Source organism: Ranitomeya variabilis, chromosome 1 (assembly GCF_051348905.1).
Source record: "Ranitomeya variabilis isolate aRanVar5 chromosome 1, aRanVar5.hap1, whole genome shotgun sequence".
Classification (NCBI taxonomy): Eukaryota; Metazoa; Chordata; class Amphibia; order Anura; family Dendrobatidae; genus Ranitomeya; species Ranitomeya variabilis.
Window position 1 is genome coordinate 647,413,838 of NC_135232.1, and position 23,941 is coordinate 647,437,778.

The 23,941-nt window shown below is 46.8% G+C and overlaps 1 protein-coding gene across 1 annotated transcript in view; it reads right to left on the reverse strand.

Moving 5' to 3' along the window:
* Positions 1–21,403, reverse strand: part of TTC9 (tetratricopeptide repeat domain 9) — a 52,884-nt gene extending 31,481 nt beyond the window's left edge. Inside the window, exon 1 of the mRNA XM_077262266.1 lies at positions 20,849–21,403. Coding sequence (XP_077118381.1) covers positions 20,849–21,158 — 310 coding nt within the window. The 5' untranslated portion in view covers positions 21,159–21,403. The remainder of the gene's footprint in view (positions 1–20,848) is intronic.
* Positions 21,404–23,941: the final 2,538 nt, after the last annotated feature.

The window sequence follows — 23,941 nt, forward strand, 5'->3', positions numbered from 1 at the left end:
GAAAGGAGTGGTACCCGGTGTGGTCTTCTGCTGCTGTAGCCCATCTGTCTCAAAGTTCGACGCACTGTGCGTTCAGAGATGCTCTTAGGCCTACCTTGGTTGTAACGGGTGGCGATTTGAGTCACTGTTGCCTTTCTATCAGCTCGAACCAGTCTGCCCATTCTCCTCTGACCTCTGGCATCAACAAGGCATTTCCGCCCACAGAACTGCCGCTCACTGGATTTTTTTTCTTTTTCGGACCATTCTCTGTAAACCCTAGAGATGGTTGTGCGTGAAAATCCCAGTAGATCAGCAGTTTCTGAAATACTCAGACCAGCCCTTCTGGCACCAACAACCATGCCACGTTCAAAGGCACTCAAATCACCTTTCTTCCCCATACTGATGCTCGGTTTGAACTGCAGGAGATTGTCTTGACCATGTCTACATGCCTAAATGCACTGAGTTGCCGCCATGTGATTGGCTGATTAGAAATTAAGTGTTAACAAGAAGTTGGACAGGTGTACCTAATAAAGTGGCCGGTGAGTGTGTGTGTATATATATATATATATATATATATATATATATATATATATATATATATATATATATATATATATATATATATATATATATTTATTTAATATATATATATTTAATATATATATATTATATATATTATATAATATATAATACAATGTTTCGGTTTCTTTTCTCTTTCACCCCCATACTACTTTCCTTCTTACAATCTCCTGCAATCCCTCCACCTTGTAAGGAACTAGTCATTTCTTCCTCCATCCTCCCCAGCCATCTCACCTTATCCTCAGAACTGTTCCTCCACATACAATCCTTTTTCTCCAGACACACACGGCCACATCATGTCCTATCCTGCTCCCACCTTCTAACGCTCTGTCTGCTACTCCTCATTGCCGGTGATGTATCCCCAAATCCCGGCCCACCTCAACACATCCCCACGCTCATTTCTAACCCCCTACCTCGATCCTCCGCACGTTTTGCCAACCATGACAACCTCATACCCATTCATCCAGCCCCCACTCCCCCGGTCCCCTTACCTGGAGCACTATGGAACGCACGCTCCGTCTGCAACAAACTGCCATTTATCCATGACCTCTTCATCACCAACAAACTCTCCTTCCTTGGCATCACGGAAACCTGGCTCACCCCCTCTGACTCAGCCTCTCCAGCTGCGCTTTCCTACGGCGGTCTCCACCTCTCTCACACCTCTCGCTCCACCAACAAACGTGGTGGAGGAGTTGGCTTGCTCCTGTCCGACACCTGCTCCTTCACTCCAATCCCGCTACCACCCTCCGCTACTCTTCCCTCATTTGAGGTCCACTCCATCCGCATCTATTCCCCCTCCAACCTCCAGCTGGCTGTCATCTACCGTCCCCCAGAACTAGCCATCTCCACCTTTCTCGACCACTTCACCACATGGCTACTTCATTTCCTCTCTGTTGACATCCCCACTATCATCATGGGTGATTTCAACATCCCGATTGACACTTCCACCTCAGCTGCCTCTAAACTTTTATCACTGACTGCCTCCTTTGGCCTCACTCAATGGTCCTCTGAGGCCACTCACAAAGATGGCCACACGCTGGACCTCGTCTTCACCCGCCTCTGCTCCCTTACTAATCTCACTAACTCACCCCTCCCCCTGTCTGACCACAACCTACTGACATTCTCTTCCCTCTCCTCTCCTAGTGTGCAACCCCCACTCCACGAACTCCCTCGCAGAAATCTCAAACATCTCAACTTACAATCACTCTCTGAGTCCCTTCTCCCTCTTACTGACATAGCCTCCCTTCATGACAGATGCTGCTGCTTTTTATAACGCCACAATAACAGCAACACTCAATTCGGCCGCCCCGCTCATGCATAGCAAAACTCGTACAGTCAACAGGCAGCCCTGGCTGACCAGCCTGACTAAAGAACTGAGACGGGCTTCCAGGATCGCTGAGCGGAGATGGAAGCGATCCCGCTCTGCTGACCACTTCACCGCATACAAGCAGTCCCTCGCCAGCTTCAAGTCCGCGCTCACTGCCGCAAAACAAACTTACTTCTCATCTCTCATATCCTCCCTGTCTCACAACCCTAAACAGCTTTTCAACACTTTCAATTCTCTACTCTGTCCCCCTGCACCCCCTCCCTCCCCTCTCATTTCTGCTGAAGACTTTGCCTCTTTCTTTAAACAGAAGATCGATACGATCAGAGAAAGCTTTGGCCCACAGCGCCCACTGCCCCTCTTAGCTGCTCACCCCTGCTCCTCCAAAACCAGCTTCTCCACCATGACAGAAGATCAGCTCTCCACCCTCCTGTCAAGATCACACCTCACCACCTGCACGCTCGACCCGCTCCCATCCCACCTCATCCCTAACCTTTCCACGGTCTTCATCCCAACCCTAACGCACCTCTTCAACCTCTCACTCACAACAGGTGTCTTCCCCTCATCCTTCAAACATGCCAAGATCACGCCCATCCTCAAAAAGCCCTCCCTCGACCCATCCTCTGTGTCTAGCTATCGCCCGATATCTCTTCTTCCTTATGCCTCCAAATTGCTTGAGCAACACATCCATCTTGAACTGTCCTCTCACCTCTCCTCCTGCTCCCTCTTTGATCGATTACAATCTGGCTTCCGTTCCCATCACTCAACTGAAACTGCCCTATCTAAAGTCACCAATTACCTACTTACAGCCAGGAACAAGTGACACTACTCTGTCCTCCTTCTCCTGGACCTGTCTTCTGCCTTTGACACTGTGGACCACTCCCTTCTGCTACAAATCCTCTCATCTCTTGGCATCACAGACTTGGCCCTTTCCTGGATCTCATCATATCTGACAGATCGGACATTCAGTGTCTCCCTCCGCCACACCACCTCCTCACCTCGCCCCTTGTCAGTCGGTGTTCCTCAAGGCTCTGTTCTAGGACCCCTACTTTTCTCCATCTACACCTTCGGTCTGGGACAGCTCATAGAATCCCACGGTATGCAGTACCATCTCTATGCTGATGACACGCAGATCTACCTATCCGGACCTGACCTCACCTCCTTACTTACCAAAATCCCGCACTGTCTGTCTGCTATATCAGCCTTCTTTTCTGCTCGCTTTCTACAACTGAACATGGACAAAACAGAATTCATCATCTTTCCCCCCATCTCACTCTACCCCTCCACCAGACCTATCCATCAATGTCAATGGCTGCTCACTTTCCCCAGTCCCACACGCCCGGTGCCTCGGGGTGATCCTCGACTCTGCCCTCTCTTTCAAGCCACATATCCAAGCCCTTGCCTCCTCCTGCCGCCTCAAACTCAAAAACATTTCCCGGATCCGCGCATTCCTTGACCGTGACACCACAAAAACACTAGTGCATGCCCTTATCATCTCCCGCCTCGACTACTGCAACCTCCTACTCTCTGGACTCCCCTCTAGCACTCTGGCACCACTCCAATCCATCCTACACTCTGCTGCTCGACTAATCTACCTGTCTCCCCACTATTCCCCAGCCTCTCCCCTATGCCAAGCCCTTCACTGGCTTCCTATCGCCCAGAGACTCCAGTTCAAAACCCTCACAATGACCTACAAAGCCATCCACAACCTATCTCCTCCATACATCTGTGACATGATCTCCCGGTACCTACCGACACGCAACCTCCGATCCTCTCAAGACCTCCTTCTCTACTCCCCTCTCATCTCTTCTTCCCACAACCACATCCAAGACTTCTCCCGTGCTTCCCCCATACTCTGGAACTCTCTACCCCAGCACATCAGACTCTCGCCTACCATAGAAACTTTCAAAAAGAACCTGAAGACTCACCTCTTCCGACAAGCCTACAGCCTGCAGTGATCCTGAACCTACTGAACCGCCGCACAACCAGCTCTGCCCTCTCCTAGTGTATCATCACCCATCCCCTGCAGACTGTGAGCCCTCGCGGGCAGGGTCCTCCCTCCTTATGTACCCGTGTGCCTTGTTTTTGCTCATGTTTAATTATTTGTCTATATTTGCCCGTATTTCACATGTAAAGCGCCATGGAATAAATGGCGCTATAAAAATGAATAATAATAATTATTTTTTTTTTTACTTGTCTAGTAGAGGTAGCTACTCTGCACTTTTCTTCTTTTACGAAAGAAAAATATATAAAACTGAATGGTTTTCCTATAAAACACTGCCCATAAGACTCTATACTCAACTAGTCTTCAAAAAGGAGAGATGGTTCCCACCCAAAGTGGCTAACATTAAAATAGTTGCCAGATTTGAGACAGGATACTCCCGCATTGAATATAACAACTAGTCAGCTGTGGGTTAGGATCTGATTGTTGTTCAAGGCACACGAAAAGATAGAGCAGCCTTTGTAGATATCTTGTGTACTTGGATCACCTGTGAGGTTTGTTGATAGGAAATTATCTGCCAGTGGTGAAGTGCGGATTGAATACAAAGCTGCTGCTATCACAAGGCAGAAGTTGGAATCATGAAACAAGTACCCCCCAAATATCTGATCTCACCCAGTCAGATTTTTGTTTGTTCCCAAACATCTGAAGGGGATGACAAGTTTGACATGGGGGCCATGTCTGCCGAAGACAGTGACAGACCAACAATATGGAATGTCAGAACACAAACTATGCAGGACACAGTGCTGGCTATTAAATAAGAAACAATGTGACACCCAAAGAATAAAATGGTTGTAATGCAGCTTTTTGGAGATGAGGACTCACAGGGATTGCTAATGGATTTGGTTTAAGGTTAAAATAATGAGCAGAGACCAAGAAATTGCAACTTTTTCACCCACCATTATATTCCATAGGGAATTCCCAGGTCAGCATGCCTGGAGGGGTCATAGTTAGCCAAAGCTGACGTGAAGCCAAACTAAAGACACTAAGTTGTGGTGCCAAGAGGGAAATGTAGTAAGTCAAAGCAACGGTCCACAAAGGTGGACAGGCAGAGGTCAGGGTGGGCATTAGACAAGATGGTCAAATATAAATTTGGGTCGGTAACAAAAGAATCAAATTATAAACCTTAGCTTGGTAACAGAACCAAATGGATGTTGTTGTTCCACCTCAAAAAAGCGGAGGAACATTCCTTGTAAAACCGAGGTCCCCTACATATTACTGTAGAGTAAGTAGCACCATTAGCTAAACAAAGGGATTAGGGTAGCAGTGCAATTCAGAAGAACTACTACAGCCAAAGGAAGCAAGCCAGGCAGGTCCCGCAAAGGGATATTTATGGAAAGTGACAATGGTCACCGGCAGGTTTTGGTGGCCATTGTCCAAAATGATTTCCAGCAATTAGTGATGTAGCCAGCGGATAACCACATTGTATCTATCTGTTCCTTTGGAGACCAGCAGTTGTCCATTACTCCATAAGGAACATGAGTGGCAGTTATTGGTGACGCACCACCAACACTTCTGTCTTCGCTTTGAAGAAGGAAAACATATAGTAACCAAGGGCAGGAAATATTTAATCTCATCAGTTGCTCATTGGACTTTTTAGACTGGCGGTTCCTAATTGGAGATGATTGAGTTATTTGTGGACATCTTGTAGAGTTTACCCAGATGACGAAACTGTGAACCTGAGCTGCATTGTCAATATTAGGAACGTCACACAGGGGTCACCGATCAGAGAGACCAAACATCCAAAATCTATTTTCTCTGCCAAAGTTGTTGTTATTAACATGTCCAGAAATGTGACATTGTGTCTATCCTGTACAACAATGCAACTTCTATCAAAATTCTATCTAAAAAACATGGTGGTCTCAATGGAATAATAAGGAAGCAGGCAAGACTTCTTTCGACTGCTAGAAACAGCTGCAGACTGTGCAGGAATGACTTTGCTGTGTTATTTGTCCTGGAGGCATCCTGACAAGCAGGAAATGTGAGGGAGTACATTACAACACAGGGACGGACAGGATACATCTCTGCTGCATTGTTTACATTAATTGCTACAGTAGACCCATTCACAAAATGTATCCCGCATCTACACAGGTTACAGAATATCCTAAGTTATGACTGACCTACACCCCCATCCATTAATACAATGAATAAACCTTTAAGGAACAACTAAAATAAATACAGACACTGTAACCTGTGAATATAACCACCAAGATGTTGGGTATTCTGTAACCCGGGCGGATAGCCTCCAAGGAGCTGTGCCTGTGTAAGCAGAGAGGATAGCCTCCAAGGTGTTACGCATGTGTAGCCCAGAAGGATAGCCTCCAAGGAGTTGTAACCTGGGAGGATAGCCTTCAAGCTGTTGCGTACGCTGTAACCTGGCAGGGTAGCCTCCAAGGTGTTACATATACAGTAACCTGGGAGGAGAAACCCTTATAAAAATTAACTTTTTAATGAAAAATAATCTAAAAAAAAAAAATGACTCAACGAAGGTGAGAAACGCGCAAAAAGGTGCAAATAGATAGTAGAGGGAAGGGAGGGAGCAGAAAGGCGGGAGGTGGTAAAGCCTCACACTGCTAGAGGTACTGACCTACCTGCAGGGATAGGCACCCAAATGTAAGTAGGAAAAATTGGCGCTACAACTCATCCATCGACTGTCCCAAAAAAAAAAAACCTAATTGGGGAACAAAATAAAAGTTGATGGTATCCGTCTAAAACAACACCTCAGCTAAAGGACCAAACATATAGATGAGGGATGGGGATATCAAGAACATTTTGCATATATCCCAAAGCTGAAAGGAAACATCAGCTGAGAAATAATGGGCATCGCAATATAGCAATGACGATGAAGAGCAACTATGCCCCAGTTAAAAATCTAAATGCATGTAGTGGCACGGTGCAGGAATCGGTGCAGCGTTCACGCACAGGCTCCGTGTGAGGAGGGGTGCACTGTCACCTAGTCTAGAGCCTACTGCACACCTTCCTAATTATATATACACTCGGTAGTTCCTGGAAGGTACCCCACTTTGTACCACTCTTGGAACAAGCTTAACCCTCTAAACCTGTACCTGTAGACATAGTGATCATTAGTGATGAACAAATATACTCGTTACTCGAGATTTCCCAAGCACGCTCGGGGGTCCTCCGAGTATTTTTTAGTGCTCGGAGATTTAGTTTTTCTTGCCGCAGCTGAATGATTTACATCTGTTAGCCAGCATAAGTACATCTCCGAGCACTAAAAAATACTTGGAGGACACCCGATCATGCTTGAGAAATCTCAAGTAACGAGTATATTCGCTCATCACTACTAGTGATCATACTTACTCTATCTAGACATTTTATGATGGGGCTATTCAAAGGAGCTCAGGGACAGCCGATCCACGAGTTGGGGTGCCATCTCTCGTCAATTTAGGGTGCCAACCTCCGCAAGTAGGAAGGTGTGCAGTAGGCTCTAGACTAGGAGACACTGCACCCCCTCCTCACACGGAGCCTGTGCATGAACGCTGCACCAATTCCTGCACCGTGCCACTACATGCATTTAGATTTTTAACTGGGGCATAGTTGCTCTTCGTCGTCATTGCTATATTGCAATGGCCATTATTCCTCAGCTGATGTTTCCTTTCAGCTTTGGGATATATGCAAAATGTTCTTGTTTTGCACATCCCTCATCTATATATGTTTGGTCCTTTAGCTGAGGTGTTGTTTTTGACCGATACCATCTTCTCACGATGAACCTTACAAGCCCAACAAAGGAGGATAGTCTCCAAGGTGGTTTGCATCTGTAACCCAGGAAGATAGTCCAGGCATAGTCCATTATACTACTGCTTTCTGAAATAAGTTTTTTCAGGTTAACAGTCACGGTAGGGGAGGAACTGAGACTATTCCAATCCTGGGACTAGTGACACAACTGTAGCCAAACTGTGCCAGAAACGAAAAAAGAGATCCATTGGCAGCTTCATACACGGGCTCTCGGAGGACACGGGCAGAACGCTATCGTTTAAGAATCTGTTAGACCGATTCAGGAGATATTGGAGATGGCCCCACATTAAGACCTGTAATAGACATAAAATCAGGCAGGAAGCAGTAGCAGGTATTGGGGGGGGGGGGGGATATAAATGTACGGGGATTTGTAATACTGCTGGTAAGATGTAAAGTAGATGTGAAACTACACTGCGATGCATCCTGTGATGTGCCTGCCAGCAGACCACAGCCCAAATGGTCTATATTTTTAGTAGCATAAAATAGAAGAAAGTGTTAAATAGAAACACTGCACACATAACCTATCATAGAGGACAGAAGAACAAAGTACGGTAGTAACTGCTGCAGGAGATCGGCGGCCCAATTATATATATTCATCTCAGTGATTCATTATAAATACATTGTTTTTAGCAATTTGCACGGTGATGAGCAGATCTATAACTATGAGATGCAGGATTGTACACTTAAGTCCCCTATATGCATTGGATGGTTGATGATCGTTTGACCAGTAGCTATCTCATACGACTCTTACATCCGCTCTTCGAGAAAGCCAGTGTTGGACATCTCTGGCAGTGGCTTGCCTCAGGGAGAACAAAAAGCTCAGCGGTCCAAAATCGGACATACCAGACCCATCTCCCCCGACAAGCAATAATGTAGGGCTGTTATACACTGGAATGTTTGCTCAGCCGAGTGCTCTACAAGAGTTCCACTGTTAGATATCTCTGGCATTCACTTATCTGTAGGAAAACAAAAATATCAGCAGTCCAAAATACGGACATACTGGATTCCTAGCTCCCCCCGACAATCAACTATGTAGGGCTCTCATACACATTAGGTGATGGCCGAACCCGTTGCTGATAACGTCGGGTGCAGCCGACAATTTAATGTGTATGGGAGCTTTAAATGTAAAACCCCTCCCCCCCCGGTAATATACTCACACTCCGGTGTCTTCACCATTGTACATGTGTACAAAATGTGGCACCATCACTGGATAGGTGATAACTGAGACTGATGGGGGCCAACCACCGAGAACCCCACAGATCTCTAGAGCAGCGCACCATAATCACCATTTTTTGCCAGCTACAAGACAAGGGAGCGGAGGATTATAGCTTCATGGGTCTTGTCACATCACCTGAGCCTGGAGTTTGGAATCTGCAACAATGAGCAAATGGAAGTTTCACTTGGTCTGGGGAATCCTAGTGACGTGAACTAAAGGGATTTTCCAGTTTTGTAAAACGCCTCTCCCCGGCTGACGTTTATTTTTAAACAAACTAGCTTTTTACTCACCCTCCCCAGGTCCAATGCAGAGTCTTCACCGCTGCTCCAAGTGTCTGCACCACTAATGTCACTTCGCGACGGCGCTGCAGTCAATCAGGACGCTCAGTATGGGCTATGCTGCAATATAATATATATAACAAACAGAATATCCCTGCATGTGTTAGGCGCTGTCTCACAGCCACAAGTCGCGGGGACTCGAACATAGTATTCGAGCATGCAGGAGACACTCAGCACCTGGGCATGCTCAGATAACACCTTATCCCAGCACACTCGCTAATCACTAGTTAGAAGTATAACCCTTTGACTGCCTGAGATCTATGGGGCAGATATATGAGCCGTCTTTGTTGCCCACAGAATACAGTTACTGTACAGCTTTCATTTTTCAAAAACAAAATACAAAGTGAAAGCTGCGTTGTGATTAGTTGCTACAGGCAAATTTTTTTTTGAAGACCATTTCCTAAATCTAGTGGGTCAGTACGGACTCACAATTAGGGAGGTGGTGGCACAGAAATGTGGAAATGCAGGTAAAATAACAATGTACAAGACAGGCAAAATAAACATGGAGGGAACGTGCGAGAAGTGTCTCTAATCATAGAACGCTATCTACAGACTGTAAAAACTAGGCCGCAAAAAACACTGAAGGAACTATAAAAGATTCAGAAACATGGCGGCTTCTTCCAAAAACAGCGCCATACCTGTTGTGTCTAGTATTGCCATCAAAGGTGTTGGGCGACATTACACTGTACTTTTATTTAGCCACAGACAGTTATAAGGGGGAACCTACCCTCTGTTGCCTCACATGGATCCAGAGCAGAACACTTCGGTGGTCAGCACCGGCTCATGAAGCGATGACTGAACCACCCGGCTGTCACAGGACCTCTGAAGCAAGCGACTGTGTGAAGCACACAAAAAGTAAACAACAATGCGTTGTTCCAGTCACCTGAGATATCAGCTGTCCTGCGACATCTGGGTTGTGCAGTTATTGCTACCGGCCACCACAGCGGCTTGTGCTGGACCCACAGGGGTGACCAGAGGGGAGTATACCTATGTTTCTTATAACAATCTAAGAAAAAAATAAAAATTTATTTCTGGACTAGTAAAGTGAAAAGGCTGCAATACCACACCACACCTGTTGTGGCGCTGTTTGAGAAATAAAGACTTTGTTCTAATCTTATGCAACCTCTTCCTTTAGAAGTCTATGGGCGAGATTCATCATTTGGGGAGATGTGGTGGGGGGTGGGGTTCAAGTCCCTTTTCTTTTTGCTCTTTATTTCTGTCTTTTATATTTTTTAGAGCAAAAAGTTGCATGTTATTCTAAAATGTCACAAAAATTACAGGCGTAAATAAAATCACTCCGAGGGGAAAGGAATTACATTTGGGCAAAAAATGTGACTTTTTAAAAACTGCAATTGATGAATTCTCTGCAAACATCTCAAAAACAAAATCCATGGCAAACATAAAAACAAGCACATAAAAGACAAATTAAAGGAAGATTTTGGAGCAAATAAAAAACAGGCTTAACACACAAAAAAGCAACAAATGCAATAATGAATTGGGCCATATACTTACGAGAGGAGTAAGCGATCTAAAAATGTCAGGCTCATTGGAGGGGCATGTACATGTGAACAGTGACAGCTGGCATAGAAATTCTACAGAAAACTTGAAGAACAGAATATAAAAGACACATTTATCATGTCCACCTAAACTGCAGGCCATGGTCCCCGGGATCAGTACTTGGTATGAAGATGTCGAAGCAGATAACGAATATTCCTAAAAAGTTAGTGAAGCCCTGAAAATATGTACAGTATATAAAAATACTCGCCAGCGTATACCATCTCCTCGCTGCTCTCTAAATGCCATGTCTCTGTGACTAGCCAAATAGCCACCAAGTACAGTCCCAATTCTACCGTGTAGCCAACAAGAAGCAGCTGCCACTCCAAAAATAGGAAATTGTACAAATACTGGAAGAATGGTGTTCATCTACCACAAAAACTGACCAACTGGTGCAGCAGAGCCATCCTGTGCCCGGCCTCCATGTCCACAGCCAAGAACAGCTGCTCGGAGAATGTTAGCCCCCCCCCCGCGTAAACCTGAAAGAAATATAGCGGGGGTCTCATGGCCTCATGGACCCTGTCATTTAATATGGCTTTCTGTCAGAAGAAAGGTTAAATAAAGGTCAGGTCAGTCATCTCTGAAAGTGTGAAACTGGTTTTATCCAGTTTTTTCTGGTATGTTTGGTGCCTATTGTAACGGTTTTCTATTGGCTGTAAGCAGCTTTGCCGCTCTTTTTTTGAATATATAAACACCTGTTTTGTGGTATCTGGTCATTCTGTCAGCGGAAGAAGATAAAGAAGACACATACCCCAGGATGGAGAATCTCCTGCAACAGCTCCTGACTAGAGCCGACGGCGAGGATGGAGCGGACTGGCTGAGGCAGTGCCTGGCTATGAAACCTATCTTAGCGCCTGCCGATGCTGTCCCTCATCATCCAGAAGATACCCTTCGGTCGCCGTGTCAAGCCTCTCCGGTCCTGCCAACACCCACCGCTTCAGGGAGGCGCAGGAGGCAAAGGACCCCATACTCTCCGAAGTCGCTGCCTGCTTCCAGCCGCAGTGTCCAAGAAGGAAAAAGAAAGTCACGGCGCCGCCCTCCTCATAAGTCTCGCAGCCCAGCGCGAGACTTCCACCGCCAGCGTCATGACAGAGCGCCGACCGCCTCATCTGAAGTGGCCGGGATGTCTTCAACACACCGCAGCCGTAAAAGCGCTGCGGTGTCATTGGATTATACAACAGCGGTGGCTTCTGCAGCTGCAGTCCAGACCACCGGGAGGACCCCCTGTCGTCACACTCAGAAGAGGATGAAGAAACGCCGCTTACAGCAGCTTCCCATATGAGCTTGCCCAACATGGAGGGCTTGAGCTCCAGCTGCTGTATGGAGCAGAGAAACGACCAGCATTCATCGAGGGGTGAGACTTTCAATGTTCCTTTGTCTGTCCAACACTCACATTTAAAAGACATCATAAAGAAAGTGTTAGCTGAAACGTTAAAAGAAGCTATTCCCCCCCCCCTTGCTGTCACATCAGCTGTCACATCAGCTGTACACATCAGCTGTACACAGTGCTGCAATTTCTGACATTTCATCAGCTAGCACTGCCCCTGTTAACCCTTTTAAAGAAGCTCTGACATGCGAGCTGTCTCCCTTAGCATTCCATTTAAGCCCTTCTGTTAAAGAGCTTATTTGGAATAATCATTATGTTGATATTTTTTCTTTACTGCCTAGAAAGGACCAGCTTTTCAAAATTCGAAAAGAAGGATGAGAAAGCTGATTCAGATGAATTTAAATGCACCAACTTTAAATCTTTCAACAACTGGGTGCAAGCTTTTTCTATTTTTGCTGCAGTTTTGGGTGAAAAATCTCCCCATCTCTGCAACAAGTTATTTCAGCCCCCTTCTAGTTCAAGTAAACGCGGTGTTTGTTTCGCTTTCAACGATTCCTTTTGTAAGTGGAACAACAACTGTAGATTCCGCCATGAATGCTCGTTCTGTGGTAACTCACACCCTATGTCTAAATGTTTTAAGTAACAAGCAGGTCAACAGTCCTCAGGTAAGGAGCCTAATTCAAAAAGCACAGACGCCAGTGATTCTGGCAAACATGTCAGTGTGCCTAAGCAAATATCCCGATCAGGGGACCAGTGAGCTGCTTTTTAATGGTTTTTCTGAATGATTTTTTATCCCACAATTTAAAGGGGCGGGTTGTTCTGTTGTTCCTAATTTACCCTCTTTAAAGGCTCACCCTGAGGCAGCTAGGGATAAAATTATTAATGAAATTCAATTAGGCAGAGTTTCAGGCCCTTTTTTAACCCCGCCGTTTGTTAATTTCCGTGTATCACCATTGGGTATTGTGCCAAAAAAAAAAAAGATGAGGGCTCTTTCCGGCTAATTCACCACTTATCATATCCTCTGGGTTCATCCATGAACGATGAAGTGGACAAGGCTTTATGCTCCGTGTCCTATTCATCTTTTGATTCTGCATTAGAAATCCTCAAGAAATTTGGTTTTAATGCTTTATTGTCCAAGTCAGATATTAAGTCTGCTTTTAGACTCCTTCCTGTTCACCCGTGCGGTTTTAATTCTTTAGGTTTTTATTTTGATGACTGCTTCTTTTTTTTTTTTTTTTTTTTGATAAGTGCCTGCCAATGGGCTTTTCTTTGTCATGTTCGTATTTTGAAAGTTTTTCTTCCTTTCTTCATTGGGTTTTATAAACTTATTGTAAGGATGCAGGTATCCTCCATTACTTAGATGATTTTTTGTTTATCGGTCCTTATGGTTCCTCAATATGCGAAGATCCCCTCAATAAATTTATCCAAATGTGTGAGCACTTCGGTGTTCCTATTGCTCATAGAAAAACAGTTGGTCCGTCTAGATCCCTCGAGTTTCTGGGAATCACTCTTGATTATCAAAAAATGGAATCTGACTTCCTGATGAGGAACTTTTTAAACTGCGCATTGCGTTATCAAATTTTTTAGCCAAGAACAAGGTCACTCTTAAGGAAATTCAATCATTGTTAGGTCTATTGAATTTTGCGGTTTGTGTCATTCCTATAGGTCGGGCTTTTGGCAGAAGTTTATAGGATGCCACTTAAGGTGTATCTTCACCTCATTCGCATGTTAGTATCCGTTCTGATCTAAAGGAAGACGCTAGAATTTGGCTCTCCTTTTTGTCAGAGCATAACGGCAGATCTTTGTGGCAGTCATTTTTTGTCTCTGGCGATTCTTTTCCCTTTCTTTTCGCAGCGGATACCCAGTGTGGCTAAAGTATTTTATTTGACTCCCATTGGATGTCCATCCTGTGGCCAAAAAGTTGGGTGTCTAAGAAAGTAACTTCAAACGTAATGATGTTGGAACTTTTTTTCTATTTTTGCAGGAATATTAATTTGGGGATCACTAATGCAGAATTCCAGGATTTTACTCCTTTCCACTAACCAGGCAGTAGTTGTTTTTTTTTTTTTTTTTTTTTTTCTATCAACACGTTATCTTCTAAAAATACTTTTGCTGACAGAATTTTGAGACAATTGGTCTTACAATGCCTGAAAGCAAAGTTGGGAAAGAGCAAATTTTTTTTCCATAACTGACTCTTTACAAAATCGTCAGTGGTCGAATTTTTTCCTGCAGGTTCCCAACGTGGGTTCGGAAGGACCCTCTTTCAATTTGGGACATGATTGCACTCTGATACAGTATTTTATAAAAAAAATGGTTATCTAATAGATCATGGGCTGACTATTCCGCTGCATTGCTGAATTGGAACAATTTTTGCAACCTACATTATTTTGACCCAACAGTTTCTAATCCGGTAGCAGCACTAAAGTTTGCTGAATCTATAGTACAAAACGGTTTGTCTTACTATGCAATAGCGAAATGCCAAGCAGGAGTTTAATTTTTCCTTAAACTTTCTGGCAGTATTGCTTTAACTAATCTTTTTCCAGTAAAGCAGTTTTTAAAAAGCTTTAGGAAAACCAATTTTATACCTGACTCGAGACGACCTATTTCCCTGTCTTTATTGAAAGAATTGTGCTCCTGTCTCATCCACGTTTGTGTAAATTTTAAGGAAGCTTTATTATTTAGCTCTATTTTTTCCCTGTCCTTTTTTGGAGCACTTCGCGTTGGTGAGGTGGTTTCTGTTAAGAAATCGGAGCCTTCGGGACTCATGATTTCGGATGTCCAGATTCATGAGTAGGTTTTTTTTTAATTTTATTTATAAGAAAATGAAAGACAGATTAATTAGGCAGGGGATCTAGGTTGAAAATTAACGCGATCCATGTCTCTATCATTTGCCCTGTTGATAACATGGCAAATTGGATTAAGGTCAGACCTATGGGACAGGGCTCATTATTCATTCATAGGGATTTTTCTCCGGTTACTGTCTTCCAATTTAATTTTGTCCTAAAGAAATGTTTAAGCTCTTTGGGTAAAAAACACCTTAAAATCACATCTCATTCGTTTAGAATCGGAGCAGCTACGGAGGCCTCTAGGGCCGGGCTTTACAATTCAGGGATAAAGGACATGATCTGTATGACTATTAATTATTGGTTTTCTTTCAGGTCCGCTAGTCATTTGGATAGTCGGCCAGGAAGAGGGCCAGCCAACGATCTTATACTGAAAATTTATCCTTTAATCCTTCTGATATTCAGGTCTGGTGGCATGGAGTTCGCGGCTTGAAATGGCATTGCCTGGTTGCTGAAGTGAAGAAATGGCTAATTAAATTTCCTTCCCCTGATTTAATTATATTTCATGTAGCTGGGAATGATCTGGGAATGATCTCGGGAAAATCAGGACTCTTGACTTATTATCGGCCATTCGATCCGATATTATTTATCTTAAGCAAATTCTGCCTGATTCAAACTTCGTTTTTTCAAGATTATTCCCAGACTTTTGTGGCACGACAATCAATTTTCTTTTTTAGATAAAATCCGGAGAAGGGTCAATAAATCCATGGAAAAAAATTTTTTTCTTTTAATTTCAGGGTTTTCATTCCGGCATTTGGATTTGGAGGGTTTTTTACCGTGCCTTTATAGGCTTGATTTGGATCATTTATCTGATATTGGCCTTGATATTTTTAATTTGGACTTACAAACTATCATTAAAAAAATGGCTGTGTGGTTTGGGGGGGGGCCATGTCTCGCTGAGTCATGGCCTTGTGGGAAAATCACCCATGTCTGGGTGGATTGGTTTATTGGAAAAGTTTGGTACTTTGGTTTTATAATTTATGGAGTTTATTTATTGGTGATTAATTAATTTATGTAACCCTAAATAAACTACACGGCCATTTTTATCCACAATTAAAGCGTTTTGTGTTTTTATTGTATGAATGGGTTCTATGAGGCCATGTTAGCCCCCCCGCGTAAACCTGAAAGAAATATAGCGGGGGTCTCATGGCCTCATGGACCCTGTCATTTAATATGGCTTTCTGTCAGAAGAAAGGTTAAATAAAGGTCAGGTCAGTCATCTCTGAAAGTGTGAAACTGGTTTTATCCAGTTTTTTCTGGTATGTTTGGTGCCTATTGTAACGGTTTTCTATTGGCTGTAAGCAGCTTTGCCGCTCTTTTTTTGAATATATAAACACCTGTTTTGTGGTATCTGGTCATTCTGTCAGCGGAAGAAGATAAAGAAGACCCCACCCTCCCTCCCCTGAATTCTTGTAATTTTACTGTCGTGTAGTTTACTTGTGGGAAAATCACCCATGTCTGGGTGGATTGGTTTATTGGAAAAGTTTGGTACTTTGGTTTTATAATTTATGGAGTTTATTTATTGGTGATTAATTAATTTATGTAACCCTAAATAAACTACACGGCCATTTTTATCCACAATTAAAGCGTTTTGTGTTTTTATTGTATGAATGGGTTCTATGAGGCCATGAGAAGAGTGTCTGGATCGCAGATCAGAAGCCGAGCTGTCGGCCTGGGCACGTAGAACAGCTGCCCGCTCAGTCATAGCTGCGGGTATGGAGCTGCAAAACTAATCCATACCCATTTGTTTAGAACACAATAGGGATGGTGCCAGGCTACTAATAAGTATGCCGCCAGTTTAGGGACAGTAAAGCCACTTTGTTGATAATTAATGAGGTCAGTGACAGTGCCCACTAAAAGAGCTGTCCCATCAGAACTCCCGCAGCTCCACCAGTGAGGAGGTGATCGGTGGATGGAAGACTTTTTTGTGCCAATTAAAGATGTTCCTATGCCCTGCCCCATCATAAGCCAGTGTGATTTTTCCTTAGTAGCCCAACAATAAGAAGTTTCAATTTGCTGCTGACGTTTGACTTTTTGGGGTTTCTAGTTAGCTCTGAGGATTTAATCAGCCTTCCTGACAGAGGCTGATCCAAGATGGCCATAACGTAGGCTCATTTTAGTGCCGGAACGGTGGCCTCAGTAAGAGGACGTACCATGGTTCTACTGAACGAACACCACCATAGTTTGGATATTGGTGATGTAATAGTGATATTAATATGCGCCACCATTAAGGGGGTTCTACAGTATTGAAAATAAATGGCTGCTTTCTTGTAGGAACAGTGCCACATTGGCTTATAGTTTTATTTATGGTCAACTCAATTGGGATTGCAATACTATACACAACCTATGGACAAGTGGGGGGCTCTTATTGGAAGGCCATGTAGAAGTGGGAAATTCCTCAAAAAAAGACATGCATCAGCCACAAAGACACAAATTATGGGCAGCTGACCAATGTCATCCAGAGAGAACTTCATCTCCAGTACTCTACCACATCCCCTACAATCCTAGAATATTGGGCAGGTATCTGAATGGTGGAAGCTCCCTGACAATGTTTCATTTGCTCAACCCGGGCATCACCACAGTATGGCATAAGAGACAGGTCAGACTGAAGCAGGCTGCTTTAGCCCAAACAGCATCACAACCACAAGATTTTTCACCTGGGGTTGAGGTGTAACAGCCAGGCATTGGGTCGTGGGGCCCAGAACAACAGCCAGTGACTTGATTTGAATGGAGTATATCACAACCACCCACCACTTACCCAGAGAAGGCATTATGGCCAGCTGTCAGGGAGGTGCGTCTCAGCCAACCACAACTTGCCTATATGGTGCATCCACTACTTGCCTAGGATGTGCATCACAGTCAAGCACTACTTGACCAGGGCGTGCGTCACTGCCAGTCACTACTTGCCCAGGGCGTGCATCACTGCCAGTCACTACTTGCCCAGGGCGTGCATCACTGCCAGTCACTACTTGCCCAGGGCGTGCATCACTGCCAGTCACTACTTGCCCAGGGCGTGCATCACTGCCAGTCACTACTGGCCCAGGGCGTGCATCACTGCCAGTCACTACTTGCCCAGGGCGTGCATCACTGCCAGTCACTACTTGCCCAGAGCGTGCATCACTGCCAGTCACTACTTGCCCAGGGCGTGCATCACTGCCAGTCACTACTTGCCCAGGGCATGCATCACTGCCAGTCACTACTTGCCCAGAGCGTGCATCACTGCCACTCACTACTTGCCCAGGGCGTGCATCACTGCCAGTCACTACTGGCCCAGGGCGTGCATCACTGCCAGTCACTACTTGCCCAGGGCGTGCATCACTGCCAGTCACTACTTGCCCAGAGCGTGCATCACTGCCAGTCACTACTTGCCCAGGGCGTGCATCACTGCCAGTCACTACTTGCCCAGGGCATGCATCACTGCCAGTCACTACTTGCCCAGAGCGTGCATCACTGCCACTCACTACTTGTCCAGGGCGCGCATCATTGCCAGTCACCACTTGCCCAGGGCGTGCATCCCAGTCAGTTGCTACTTGCCCGTGGCGTGCATCACTGCCAGTAATGACTTGCCCAAGGCGTGAGTCACTGGCAGACACTAATTGTCCAGGGGGTGCGTCACAGTCAACCACTATTTGCCCAGGGCGTGCATTAATCAGCCACTACAGGTCCAAAGGGTGCATCAGTGCCAGCCACTATTTTCCCAGGGCATGCATCAGTGCCAGCCACTATTTGCCCAGGGCATGCAACACTGGTAGCCACTAATTGCCTGGGAGGTGCTTAACTGCCAGTCACTATGTACCCAGAGAGTACTTACAGTCACTACTTGCCCAGGGCGTGCGTCACTGCCAGCCACTCCTTGCCCAGGGCGTGTATCCAATACTTGACTAGTGAGTGCAACAGTCAACCACTAGTTGCCCAAGGGGTGCGTCACGGTCAGACACTACTTCTCCAAGGCATGCATTAGTGCCATCCACTATTTTCCCAGGGTGTGCATCACTATTAGCAACTACTTGCCCCAGGTATACATCCCTTACTTGTCTAGGTCATGCATCACAGTCAACTTCTACTTGCCCAGGAGGTTTGCTAGTCATTATGTGCCCCAGGGGTGGGGGCATACTCTACTTGCCTAGGGCGTGAGTCACAGTCAACCACTACTTGTCCAAGGGGTTTGTCACTGCCAGCCACTACTTGCCCAGGGGGCACATCTACTGCTTGCCTAGGTCTTTGTGAGTCATTATGTGCCCCATGGAATCCTCTACATGCCTAGGGGATGAGTCGCTGTCAGTCACTACATGCCCAGGAGGTGCATCGCTGTCAGTCAATACATGCCCAGGGGGTACGTCACGGTCAGTCACTACATGACCAGGGGGTGCCTCACTGTCAGTCACTACATGCCCAGGAGGTGTGCCACTTGTCAGTCACTAATGCCCAGGGGATGCGTCACTGTCAGTCACTACATGCCCAGGGGGTACGTCACTGTCAGTCACTACATGCCCAGGGGGTGCCTCACTGTCAGTCACTACATGCCCAGGAGGTGCATCGCTGTCAGTCACTACATGCCCAGGGGGTGCATCGCGGTCAGTCACTACATGCCCAGGGGGTGCATCGCGGTCAGTCACTACATGCCCAGGGGGTGCATCGCGGTCAGTCACTACATGCCCAGGGGGTGCATCGCGGTCAGTCACTACATGCCCAGGGGGTGCATCGCGGTCAGTCACTACATGCCCAGGGGGTGCATCGCGGTCAGTCACTACATGCCCAGGGGGTGCATCGCTGTCAGTCACTACATGCCCAGGGGGTGCATCGCTGTCAGTCACTACATGCCCAGGGGGTGCATCGCTGTCAGTCACTACATGCCCAGGGGGTGCATCGCTGTCAGTCACTACATGCCCAGGGGGTGCATCGCTGTCAGTCACTACATGCCCAGGGGGTGCATCGCTGTCAGTCACTACATGCCCAGGGGGTGCATCGCTGTCAGTCACTACATGCCCAGGGGGTGCATCGCTGTCAGTCACTACATGCCCAGGGGGTGCATCGCTGTCAGTCACTACATGCCCAGGGGGTGCATCGCTGTCAGTCACTACATGCTCAGGGGGTGCATCGCTGTCAGTCACTACATGCCCAGGGGGTGCATCGCTGTCAGTCACTACATGCCCAGGGGGTGCATCGCTGTCAGTCACTACATGCCCAGGGGGTGCATCGCTGTCAGTCACTACATGCCCAGGGGGTGCATCGCTGTCAGTCACTACATGCCCAGGGGGTGCGTCGCTGTCAGTCACTACATGCCCAGGGGGTGCGTCGCTGTCAGTCACTACATGCCCAGGGGGTGCGTCGCTGTCAGTCACTACATGCCCAGGGGGTGCGTCGCTGTCAGTCACTACATGCCCAGGGGGTGCGTCGCTGTCAGTCACTACGTGCCCAGGGGGTGCATCGCTGTCAGTCACTACATGCCCAGGGGGTGCGTCGCTGTCAGTCACTACATGCCCAGGGGGTGCGTCGCTGTCAGTCACTACATGCCCAGGGGGTGCGTCGCTGTCAGTCACTACATGCCCAGGGGGTGCGTCGCTGTCAGTCACTACGTGCCCATGGGGTGCGTCGCTGTCAGTCACTACGTGCCCATGGGGTGCGTCACTGTCAGTCACTACATGCACAGGGGGTGCGTCACTGTCAGTCACTATGTCCCAATGGGGTGCATTGCAACCATCTATTTATGCCAAAGGGATATGACAGACAGTGAGCAGGTTGGGCATCACAGCCAGCAATTTTTGCCCCATGAAAGGGCATCTCAGGCCACCCCTCTAGCACAAGGCATGCTCCGCAGAGCTCCCCTGCACAGGGCACTGTGTTCTTTGTTGTGTAGGGTGCCCACCTTACCAGGTGCCCCCCGCTGACACTTGTGATGTGACATGTCAGGCATCATGCCCATCAGCACCCACCTGCCAGGCTGTTGTAACAGTCCACCTCGATGCCCTCCACCGCCCTCCTCTGCTCCTCCGTTAGCCGGACTTGCTGCTGTCCGTCCCCGGCACTGTCCTGCTCCCCCGGGAGCCCCTTCAGTTCCAGCAGCGCCCGGTGGTACTTGCCGATGGCCTCCCGGTACTTCTTGTCCTTGTAGCACTGCGCCCCTTGGCTCTTGAAGTCCAGGGATCTATGGATGAGCTGTGCCGGGTCCCCCCGGATGCCCCCGGGCAGGCTGGCCCGCTCCATGTCTGTGCAGCCGGGCAGCGTTACATGTCCAGCGATCATCAGGCTCCGGGAGACCGAGTGCAGTGCACAGCAGATCCGTCTGCAAACAGCCAGACAGAGGCAGCTCCCTCCTCCTCCGCCTGGGCTGCCCCTTCCTGAGCGTTAAAGGGACAGTCAGCTGCCAGCACACACATCAGACTGTGCACGTCAGTACCAGCTACAGCAGCTCCTGGTGGCCTCATGTGCCTAGCCCGCTGCTGCAGAGCCTCTTCACCATTGAACCTGCCATCGACTGCATTGATAGTGAAGAGCAGAGCTTCAGCGATCACCGTGATCGTGTGCAAGGGCTCCCCCTGCTGCCAGTTGTGTGGCACAGCAGGAGTGATTCTTGCTCTGTGTGTCACTTCCCTAAGGCTACTTTCACACTAGCGTTAACTGCAAACCGTCTCAAATCGTCTTTTTTCAGAAAAAACGCATCCTGCAAAAGTGTTTGCAGGATGCATTTTTTCCCCATAGACTTGTATTGGCGACGTATTGCGACGTATTGGCATACGTCGTGTACGTCGTACGACGTATGCGTCGAAATTTGGCGACACGTCGTTGGCAAAAAACATTGATTGTAAGGCTAGTTTCACACTAGCGTTAACTGCATTACGTCGCAAATCCGTTTTTTGCTGAAAAAACGGATGCGTCAAAAAAAGTGAAAAACGTATGCAACGCATACAGCATTTCGACGGATCCGTCGCAAATCCGCTAAACGTTTCCGTCGAAAATACTGGATGCGTTGCATACGTTGCATCCGTTTTTACCATCCGTTGCATCCGTTTTTAAAATGGGAGGCTCCCAAATTTGATTGGCTACTGGAAAATATGGAAAACTATATAGTTACTGTTTTTACAGCCCATCTTTGAAGGGTTTTAGTTTTGTGGCAGCGATGGAAGGTGTTCTTGTGAGGATTGCTAGTTTGGTTACCGACGTTATCTTTGAGACGAATCGCCTGGATATCATAGTGCGGGAGGAGGCGGCAGCGGAAAGACGTAGGATGCTTCTGCAGCAACGGAGACGGAGACGACTGTGGATTCATCCGATTAATGAACTACGGATGATGATAAAGGGATCCAAACCCTAACCCTACCCCTAACCTCACACCTAACCGCTTAATGAACATTTTCTGACAGTCATAGTGCCACGTATTTCAGTGCCACGTACTATAAATACTATAACTACGTGGTTATACTGAAAAATCGTGGCATTTACGTGAAATACGTGGCACTTAAATACGTGGAACTTATGTACGTGGCACTTATATACGTGGCACTTAGGTACGTGGCACTTAGGTACGTGGCACTTAGGTACGTGGCACTTAGGTACGTGGCACTTAAATACGTGGCACTTAAATACGTGGCACTTATGTACGTGGCACTTAACTACGTGGCACTTAACTACGTGGCACTTAACTACGTGGCACTTAACTACGTGGCACTTAACTACGTGGCACTTAACTACGTGGCACTTATATACGTGGCACTTATATAAGTGCCACGTATATAAGTGCCACGTATATACGTGGCCATATATGTGGGGTTGAAGGCCCAGGCCAGGTTTATATAGATTTGGGGGTGTCTGGCCAATTGGCAACAAAATCCAGCTTCTGAGCATGCTCACTGTAAAAAAACGTATTGCAGCGCTGCATTGCGTCGTACGACGTGTCCCGACGCATCCGTCGCTCATAGGCTTCCATTATAGCCAACGACGCATGCCGCAGGATGCGTCGCGACACGTTTTTTAGGCGGAGACAAAAAACGCTACAAGCAACGTTTTTTGCCGACGACGTATCGCCAAATTTCGACGCATCCGTCGTACGACGTACACGACGTATGCCAATCCGTCGCAATACGTCGCCAATACAAGTCTATGAGGAAAAAACGCATCCTGCAAACACTTTTGCAGGATGCGTTTTTTCTGAAAAAAGACGTTTTGAGACGGAATGCAGTTAACGCTAGTGTGAAAGTAGCCTAAGGCTACTTTCACACTAGCGTCGTGCACTGCACGTCGCTATGCGTGGTTTTGTAGGAAAAACGCATCCTGCAAAAGTGCTTGCAGGATGCGTTTTTTCTCCATAGACTTGCATTAGCGACGCAGTGCGACGCATTGCCACACGTCACCACCAAAAAACGTTGCATGTAACGTTTTTTGGTGCGTCGTGACCGTCTTTTCCGACCGCGCATGCGCGGCCGGAACTCCGCCCCCGCCTCCCTGCACCTCACAATGGGGCAGCGGATGCGTTGAAAAACAGCATCCGCTGCCCCCGTTGTGCGGCGCTTTCACTGCTTGCGTCGGTACGTCGCAAAGACGCAATTCGTGCGTCGTACGACGCTAGTGTGAAAGTAGCCTTAGGCTACTTTCACACTTCCGTCTTTTTAGATTCGTCACAATGCGTAGTTTTGGTAAAAAAACGCATCCTGCAAATGTGCCCGCAGGATGCGTTTTATTCCCATAAACTTGTATTGCCGATCTCTAGCTCCTCCCCGGGACTTTAGAATGGGCAGCGGATGCGTTGAAAAACTGCATCCGCCGCCCACATTGTGCCGAATTTTCACAACGTCCGTCGGTACATCGCGACCGACGCTTTGTGACGGCCCCATACTGACGGAAGTGTGAAAGAAGCCTTAGACAAGGCTAGATACAGCCGGCATTGTGCCATAGCTATGGAGACTGTTGCACACATTGGATAATTTGTATTGTGTTTTAATTTGCATGAAAGAAGCCATTTCTTCCCAGCTATGGTCACTTATCTAGTAATCATGTTACATATTACTAGGTCTTCCTATGAGGCTGGGGTC